Source organism: Natrix helvetica (genome assembly GCF_964273705.1).
Source record: "Natrix helvetica genome assembly, chromosome: 1".
In the NCBI taxonomy this organism is placed as follows: domain Eukaryota; kingdom Metazoa; phylum Chordata; class Lepidosauria; order Squamata; family Natricidae; genus Natrix; species Natrix helvetica.
In genome coordinates this window covers 208403161-208412392 of record NC_138548.1, presented here as the reverse complement: position 1 = coordinate 208412392, position 9232 = coordinate 208403161, and the positions used below count along the sequence as shown (strand labels likewise).

The 9232-nt window shown below is 42.2% G+C and overlaps 1 protein-coding gene across 1 annotated transcript; it reads right to left on the bottom strand.

Moving 5' to 3' along the window:
• Positions 1-614: 614 nt before the first annotated feature.
• On the bottom strand, positions 615-8541 carry KRT18 (keratin 18). The gene is made up of 7 exons (XM_081957044.1): positions 8034-8541; positions 4218-4300; positions 3431-3587; positions 3068-3232; positions 2795-2920; positions 2030-2253; positions 615-862 (listed from the first exon to the last, which is right to left on the bottom strand). Exons 1-7 carry the CDS (start codon positions 8484-8486, stop codon positions 745-747), a joined length of 1326 nt encoding a protein of 441 aa, XP_081813170.1. The 5' UTR covers positions 8487-8541; the 3' UTR covers positions 615-744.
• Between the last annotated feature and the right edge of the window lie 691 nt (positions 8542-9232).

The window sequence follows — 9232 nt, the reverse complement described above, 5'->3', positions numbered from 1 at the left end:
AACACTGGTAGAAAGGGCAATAATGACATACTTTGTGTGAGGAACCAAAGTTCTTGTCTTATCACTATGGAGTTCAAGATTTCTCCACTATGCAACTATGGAAGAATGTTGGATGATTTTAGTCACATCTCCCTTCTCACGTGACCGCAGAAGTGAGATTACATTGGTTTGCACTGTACAACCTTACGTTGAATATTACATAAGACAGATGGTTCCATGGTACAGAGTTGAAATGTTCAGGTTCATAGGACACACACCACCATAAAGTACCTCTTGGGTTTGGCTTAAAGGCACAAGTGTCAAACCAGATCGGTCACGGACTGGATCATGACGTCTTGCAATGTTTTTTTGCCTTTGTGGAGCCAGGGTGGGCGTGACCCGCACATGATTTATCCAGCCTGCGGGCCGCCAGTTTGACAGGCCTGGCTTAAGGTGTGAACCCAACTAGAGTAGCCTATCCAAACCATGGATTAGCATTATGCACAAATCTAGCCATTATGAAATGTGTTTCCTAAACACAGAAACCCTTGAACGCTAAACATCACTAGAGAACAACTCTCAATGCTGGGACTCTGAGGAATTTCTCACAAGAATGGCACAGGTACAGCACAGCATTGTTTTCAGGCATACTGCTTTATTGAATTATATAATGAATCAGCCCAATTCTTTCCTCGCAACCTCCCACTTCAAAATAAAACGATGCCACTGAAGCTGCATCAGGAGGTCGGCCACACCAGGAGGAGATCAACGCTTCAATGTTTTGGTTTCTTTGGTCTCCGACACCACTTTGCCATCCACTATTTTGGTGGAATGAATCTTCTGAGACATTTGCATGGTGCTTTCCAGTAAAGCGTCTTTCAAGCTGAAGGAAGAAAGATTTGGGTAATGAACAAAAATCCCTTTCCACATTTGATGTTGGAATGTATCTCACATGTGTCACTGGTCTAGCTTGATAAATTCCAAGCTGCATATTATGGGCAAGAAATGATTGGATTCTCTTGGATAAATCGCTGTACACATTCTAGAATGTTAAAACACATTATCCTGAGGTAACATTCCCTGCTAGGCATGTTAGAATAAGTGATAATTATAACCTCAAGATACTTGGAAGGCATCAAGTCGAGGTAGGCTGCAAAAAAGCAACATTACAAAATTACCCACCCAGTTGGTGTCAGGTTACCAAGGTTGCAGCTTCCACTTTGCATGTCGTGCTGAAAATACTGTAAATATCAATTTGTTCTTTTCAGGCCCAGGTGTGACTTGTTTTGGCATGTAAAGGATCCAAATCTATTGTTTGGCCATAGCAGTGTTTTTCAGCCATGGCAACTTTAAGATATCTGTCTGGTTTGGGAGTTGAACTCCACATATCTTAAAAGTTGCTAAGCTTGAGAAACACTGGACTATAATATTAAAAAATGACCTACACACCAGAAACAGCTTCTCTATTGCTACTTTCAAATATTCCTAACATTTCTGCTGAATTACCGTAGTTTCTCAACGGTATTAACTAGAATTTAATAGAACTAGGGCTACCGTACTTAAAAATTTAAATTCAACTTAGCTATATGTGTCATATTTCCTTTCACAAATTTGGTAAAAATTGTTTCAGAGCTTATTAAATAGATGGATGCACACACATGTGAGGGTAATCTAGGCCAGCAATTCTACACATTACTTAAACTCAAAATTAATCTTTAATCTAAGTAGGCACAGAATATGTCAATGGATTTTTTTTAGTTTTAAAAACTGATTGAATACCTGTAAGCATAACCATCCTTCACAGAAAAAAGTAGCTTTGTTTCTATCACAGCATATTTCACATTGTTTGATAAAACTGATTGGTGGGTCTTAGAATATGAAAGGTGAAGGATCACTCTGAATGATTTTGTTTATCTCCCTAAGCCAGTATGACCCATGATAAGGAACGCACAATCAAAACCACCAGAGGGAATTTGTAAGATCAAAGCAAACAGCTCAGTCTCTTTGTCTATCTTAGTCCTGAAGAGGTTACAAAAGGGGACAGGCTTACCTCAATTCCTCTCCGCCCTCCAGCAGATTCCTATAGGTAGCAATCTCTGCTTCCAGCTTGTCTTTGATGTTTAACAGAGCCTGATAGTCATCTGCCTGGCGTTGGACGTCATTCCTTAGCTGTGCTAGTTCAGCTTCTGTCCGCAGCAGGATTCCGTTCAGGTGTTCTATTTGCATTGCATAGCGAGACTCCACTTCGTGCAGGTTGCCTTCCAGACTGGCTCTCTGTAGGGGGAGGGGATGACAGAATAAGAAGGATCAGATTTGCTAAGCCAAAACTCTTTCTGGTCTGAGGTAGCATTTCCATATTGCAATATTCCTCATTATGCTCCCTCTGTGATCATGAATTCAGGATCACCCATCAATGATCTCTTATGCAATACTATATCTGCTTGCTTTCTTCTTTCCCAATCCACTCACTTGGTGTAGCGTATTGGTACTGTTCCAGCTCTTGGTTCATTGAGCAAAACAAACTCTCTGACCAAGAGAGTTTTCAATATTATTTTAAAATTAGGGTTGGAGATATCAGAAGCTCAAATTAAAACAAAATTAAGACACGATACAAATGTATTTCCTTCATTCTTCAGTCCCATAAAATAGCCACCTCCATCTTAGTACTGTCAAGGGGAGCTGGAAGGCAACAGCCATTGTCTGAGACAACACGCCTTCTGTCCATACCAGCTGCTGATAAAGCAAGTTGTATACCCCAAACCCCTGCAAAAGACAACACCAAGGCTGATTTCCATGGAAGCTCCTGCCAACATACCACATTGCGCACAGATTCTAGTTCAATTTCCAATGTTTGGACCGTGCGTCGCAAATCCGTAATGGTGGTACGAGCAGTTTCAATTTCTTTGGTATTTTGATTGATGATGACGGTGCTCTCTGAGATCTAAGGAGAAAATGTGAAAGCAGATTAGGTTACCATCTGAAGCTCTCTCTTGGCAATACATTTTGAGGGGCACATACTGATTTAAAGAGATCAGCATGGACCTACCTGTTTTAGGAGAAAGCTAAGAGAATTAGCTCGTCTACCTACCTGCTGGCCCCAGTACTTGTCCAAATCCTCAAGATTCTTCTGTGCCAAGGTATCATACTGCGCACGGATCTCTGCCATTATCTTGGCCAGATCCTGTGATTTGGGAGCATCTACCTCCACAGTCAGAGCAGAGTTGGCAATCTGTGTCTGCAAGTTGCTGACTTCCTAAAGGAAACAAAAATAGGAGTATTTGGGTTACCTTTAAGAGTTGAAAAGACAGCTTTTCAATGATGGCTATCTATGATTTGTTGTCAAGCTCTCTTCCTTGTTAGGCAGTACATAGGCAGTAACTAACTCCCTTTCCCTTAAACTACTGCCACTGTATTTTCTAGATTTCAGTGCCCAGTGCCAATAAAGACTTACATCTTGATGGTTCTTCTTCAAAAAGATCAGCTCTTCCTTGAGGGCCTCGATCTCACCCTCCAACTGCAGACGGCTCATGTTGGTGTCATCAATGACTTTGCGGAGGCCAATGATGTCACTCTCCACTGACAGGCGAATAGCCAGTTCAGCCTCAAACCTGGGCAGTGGGAAAAGGCAGGATTAGGTTCCCATAGTAATTGGGTTTGGGAAGCAAAAGAGCTGTTGGGTATTATGCGGATGACAGTGAGTTACTGAGAAAGAACCAGCGCTTTATAGAAGCTGTATCCCAGCCAGGGAAATGGAAGAATGGAACAACGAGATGCAAATTTCTGTCTTCTGATATTTATAAACAGCTTCCTGTCCTTTCAGCCACAAGCTTGAAATTATATGAATGAGGCCTAACAGTTCAGAAAAGTAAGATTAAGAGCACAAATAATTGTGCTCTTTTACCATATTAGTAATATCAAAATAAATTAACATCATCAAAATAAGTACAAGCTAAGGATAAGAGAAAAAATATGTAGAACTCAGAGAGGTTGCACAAAGTCCTTGACGTTTACCATTTATAAACCCTTTCATGAGATAAAAATATAGTTTTTTAAAATTTGTATTAGCCTTTCTTTTTCTAAAAGCTGCTTATTCAACTCAAGTTTAGAGTTGTAATCCAAACTAGCTGGAAGAACATTAGATTGCCTAACCCTGCTTTGCCTATTAAGGCTTGGGTGGTTCCATGGGCTGCTGGACAGGATTCCAGAGCCAGTTAGTGAACTGGGATAAAAACACTCACTTGACACGGAAGTCATCGGCAGCCAGGCGAGCATTATCAATCTGCAGGATAATACGAGCATTGTCCACAGACTGATCGTAGATCTGTGGAAAGGAAAGGAAGCACACATGGCAGATTCATAAATGTGAAATAAATATTTGAGTTGAGTCAGATCTGTGCCTGTCCAGATGCTACAAAGAGCAAAACCTTCTACAGCAGTAGCTAAACACCTCTTCTCCATACACTCTTGGACTGAGATTTCCAGATGGGATGGGATAATCAAAATATCCAGGCTTTCCAGTAACCAGACCTGAAACTTCCTCTGTTTTAAATATATATATATATATATTTTTCAGGAAGGCTAGTGCAATCTGAACCTACAGGTTTTCAGCCAGCCTACAGAGTTTCCATTGTTTGCCTAAGTCATCCCAGGTGCAACTCACCTTCCCAGTTCCCAAGGCAACAGGGAGACCAAGATTCTTAAAGGAGAAACTGTCTGCTTTGATCAAGCAGTTTCTCACGTGCCTTCACTTTTCCTAATTTGTGGTCACCAAGAGTCCTGGGCACTGAAGCACCAGGAAACCATTCTACTTCCAGGCAATATCACATCAAATCTGTAAATTAAACTACTTTGAGCAGGCCAGGGAAATATTGCATTCATTATGTAAAGTTTTCAAACTCACTAATTTTGCTGGGCTCTACAACTGCTTTTCTAGGAGTAGGGAAAAGAAGATATTATTCAGCTACTCAGGTTCCTTTAGAAAGGCATTTTCACCCCTTTGTTCTTCTCATGGAGGTCGAGCATTAATAATTTTTCTGGGATTGGAAGCTGCCATTGTTGAGACACTTTCCCTTTTTTGCTGTTGCTGTGTCCAATTAAGCAGTTATTCCTTAGCAACAATAAGGCAAATCCTTAAGACCCCAAAGAGGTGCCCATGGGCGCTCTGCTCTGTCCTAAGTAATTTGTTGATTTTGGATTCATTTTACAATGGCAGCCATTTTGTGAAAAGGCAAGCCTTTCACGATGGAACCCAGAACATCCAAGATGCAGTGCGTGTTCCTTCCTCTGTTAAGGATTTGGAAAACCTTAATTCAAGCTTGTTTACAGTATTTGCCAATGTCCCTTAAGGGAGCTTGCACCTACACCTAATTTTATGGCCCCAGACATCCTTGAATAAAGTGACCGCATGCAAAAGCGAGCATGGCTCTTGTGCTTTAAACAGCTGAATGGAAAGACTAATTTCAGGAGCTATTAAAGAAACTGAGGGAATTCTGATATTTACAGCAGCTGGCCTTTAAATATGTAGAAGTGTGGCCATGAGCCTCCTGAGATTGGAAGGGCTCTCAGGAAAACTACCTTTAAAATTACAATCTCGGGAAAGTATCATAATAGTGGGGTGTCCGAACCCTAATTTCCAATAAACCAGATAACCAAGTGGTTTTCTTATTTGTACCTGCCAGTAAAAACCAATTTTCTATTGCCAATTGATTAGGGGGAGTGAGGGGAGGTGGAAAAAAGATAAACAGGCCTAGCCTGTTTTGATTTAAATAGCAACTTGCCCTCAAGTATTATTATTATTATGCAGGAAAAGTCAGATTGCTCAAAGCAACCTAGTGGAAACAGTGCTATTGTCTTCATGTTTCTTTAAGAGATTCCTACCGGTATCTGGCTGGCTGGCCAGAATGGGGAGAGAAAACTAGTTACAAAGGTCATGGCCAGGCTTTGATCTGATTCAGTAGGCCTAGCAGAGTCATGATCCTTCCTTAACTTCTAATGAATTGATGGGCCATATTTCATTCAATCTTTGAAGGTACAAGAGGTGGAATCGAAGGCTTTAAAAAAAAAGGTTGGGGGAATAGTCCTCTTTCCCATTCCTGGCAAAAGCCGTTTAAAAGCCACCAGCCATGGTTTTAAAGAAACCTATTGTTTCTAGCAGACAAAGTAAGGGTTCTCTGGAGAATTGGGTATATTCCAGGCAACAGTACCTTGAGGTTTATAACCTAGCAAGAGCTTAACTCTGCTCGCTCCTGGTAACAGTTCTGTCAGGTGTTATAGAATGGACTTAACTCATAAAAAGGCCCCCATGCACAAAATGGCTATGCCTGGCTTTGATATGGTGTCAGGTGTTATTTTTTTTTTAAAAAAAAGAACAGGATAGGTAGGAATTGGAAGCGTTTCTGAAAACGCTTCCCAGGAGGAGAGAGAGAGAAAAAAGAAACATCTTCCCCCTCCCCCCCAAGACATTTTTATTCTACTTTCTGCAGCTGCACCACACCCTCTAACCAGCTCTCTGGCATTCCGTGCCATATATTTGACCTGAACAGGTGTTGAAGCTTTTGCCGTTATCTTTATTCCCTTTGTTTGCTTACACATACATACAAATGATTCAGAAGGAAAAAAAAATCCTTTAATCTACTCAAGTCTTTAACAAAGCTCTTTTGAATTCTGTTAGGAAACCACCATTTGGAACAGTCCTGTAAACCGAAGTTCCTTTTTCAAAACCACTGGAACCCAGCCCTTCCCAACCTGGTGCTCTTCAGAGGTATAACACTGCAAGTCTCAAAATCACCAAATTGGAGTTAGCTATTATCTCCCATTGTTACGGCTGGATGAGAAATTTGACTATTTCTCCACAAGTTGGCCTATTCTTTCCTGCTGGGCATTAAGCTGCAGGAATTTTAACTCTACTCTTTACCTGGAGGCAGGGAACTCACTTTACCTGTTCAAGATCTATTCCCAAGGTTTAAGATGGCTTGGTGCTTGTTCTTTGACCTTCTGAAAATAAGAGCCACACTTTTTCACTCCTCTATAATGCTCTAGAGAAGTTCTATATTAGAGGCATTGTGGAACTGTAAATAGGTGGGTACATCAAGGCAACTGGTTCTATTCCTTAGACCTTCAACCCAAAGAGACGTATCACAAAAGTTATCCTGTAGTAAGATGGGTGGCCAATAAATTTAATATAAAATTAAAAAACATGGCAGAAGAAAGTAAAATCCAAGGTAAGAGATGGAAAAGTGAAAGCTTTTTTTCACAAGAGCAGCAAAATAGATACCTCTGAAATGTTCTAGAGATGTTAATTGTATAGTAGGCTCCTTGTTGCAAAGTGTTGCTGGATGTTATATTCCATATTTCCCAATATAAAGTACATTGAATATTTCTTTGCAACAGCAAAAGGCAATGAAGTGAACCAAATTTGTTGGAACTTCACACTTATTGCCATCTTTTATGGTATGGAAGAAAACCAATATCTGGTATATAGTTTCCCTCTCACCCACCCCACAATCTATACACAAGCTGCATTTCTTCAAGAAAAGCTCCACCACTCCTCAGGTATGCAGGTCTGAACTTTTGGCTCCATTCAAACTTCAGAAGGCAAGCATGGGAGGTTCCTTCTACATTGGGTTGTTAGCACACAGATAGTAAAGCTACATTAATTTCTTCCAGTAAACCATTAACCCGTGAAGACAAGCTGTTGAACTCCAGTAACAACTGCTTATCAGTGAAGGCAATTAGGAAGAAAAAAAGTTTTATTGGCAGAATCATTTTTCAGGGAGCCAGAGCCATTTTCATGTTGGATATCTTATCCACACTCCCTTTACCTTTGCTTCCCTTATTGTGTTACTCTTGATAAAAATAATACGTGCAAAATGTGCATACTTAAAGGGGCCAGAAGGACAAAAGGTGTCCCAAGTCAGAACTACAGCTTGAAAGTGGGCAAAGACAATATTCCCAATTTCAGAATCAATTTCACTTTCTATTTGGAGGGGGCCTTTGAAATCATCATAAGAGTTAAGGTGCCTATTACTCGGTGTCTCCCCAAGAGGTTTTCTCACCTGGTTCTTCAAATCGTCGATGATATCAAAATTACGGCCCCAGTCTCGGGTGCCGGGCCCTTTCTTCTCCATGTACTCTCGGATCTGGATCTCCAGCTGCCGGTTTTCGGCTTCCAGGCTGCGCACCTTCTCCAGGTAACTGGCCAGACGGTCATTCAGGTCTTGCATGGTTTCCTTCTCGCTCTGGACCATCCCAGAACCGGAGAGGTGGATGTTGCTGCTCATCCCCCCGTAGCCCCCTCCGTAGCTTGAGCTTCCTCCATAGCCACTACCGTAGCCTGAGCTTCCTCCATAGCCACCACCGTAGCCCGAGCTCAGGCTAGAGACTCTGGAAACAGAAATTCTCGAGCCGGAGCCACCGGCTCCAGCGTAGACGCTGGCCGCGCTGCCCCCGATGCCAAACTTGAGTGGCCTAAGGGAGGTGGAGTAGACGGTGGACTTGGAGAAACTCATGGTACCTGCGAAGACGAGGAGCAGCGAAGACAAAAGGGGGGGAAATAAGTTAAAACGCACAGCCTACCTCTGGCTTTTATAGCCAAGAAGAGCAGGGGCGGGCCCAGCCGGACCCACCTCTCCCACTTGCGCCTTGTGCGCTGAGCTTGGAAGGCGCGGCCAATCCAAACTCTCAGCTCTGCAAACTTTTTCTTTCTCGGATTTGCTCGGCGCTTGGCCCATTTCCAGAAAAACCGCCAAAGGAACTGGAGGAGACTGGGAGGCCAAGGGGCGTGGGTCCCAGCTCCTGCCTTCTATCACTGCGAGGTAGATCGGCTTCACGGAAGGTGAAGGCGACGCCCTGTCCGCGCCCAACTGCACCGTTATTGAACAATCCCGCAGGCATTTCATAGATGATCGGAATGGGTTATTAGAGCCTGAGGACGCATGCTACATACCAGGGGGTCTCCAGCCTTTGCAATTTTAAGACTTGGGGAACAAGTCCACATGGCTGGTTGAGGAATTATGGTAGTCGAAGTCCCCAAGTCTTAAATGCTGCCGAGGTTGCACTCCCCTGTGCAATATACTATTTAATAATAAATAATAATAAATATTTATTTCTTAGCCGCACCCTCTCCCGAAGGACTCGGGGCGGCGTACAATAAAACATATGAAATAAATATATAGACAAGACATACATATTACAAAAACATATACCAAGACATGTACAAGGAGGAGGTCGGCTAATGAATAAAAACAATAAAATA

Bases quoted from the DNA above. Each gene is read 5' to 3' on its own strand.
- KRT18 (XM_081957044.1), bottom strand. From the start codon at position 8,486: ATGAGTTTCTCCAAGTCCACCGTCTACTCCACCTCCCTTAGGCCACTC. The intron at 4,301-8,033 runs GTGAGAAAACCT...TCCTTTCCACAG, and splicing joins TCGACGATTTGAAGAACCAG to ATCTACGATCAGTCTGTGGA. The intron at 2,921-3,067 runs GTAGGTAGACGA...TTTTCTCCTTAG, and splicing joins ACAAGTACTGGGGCCAGCAG to ATCTCAGAGAGCACCGTCAT.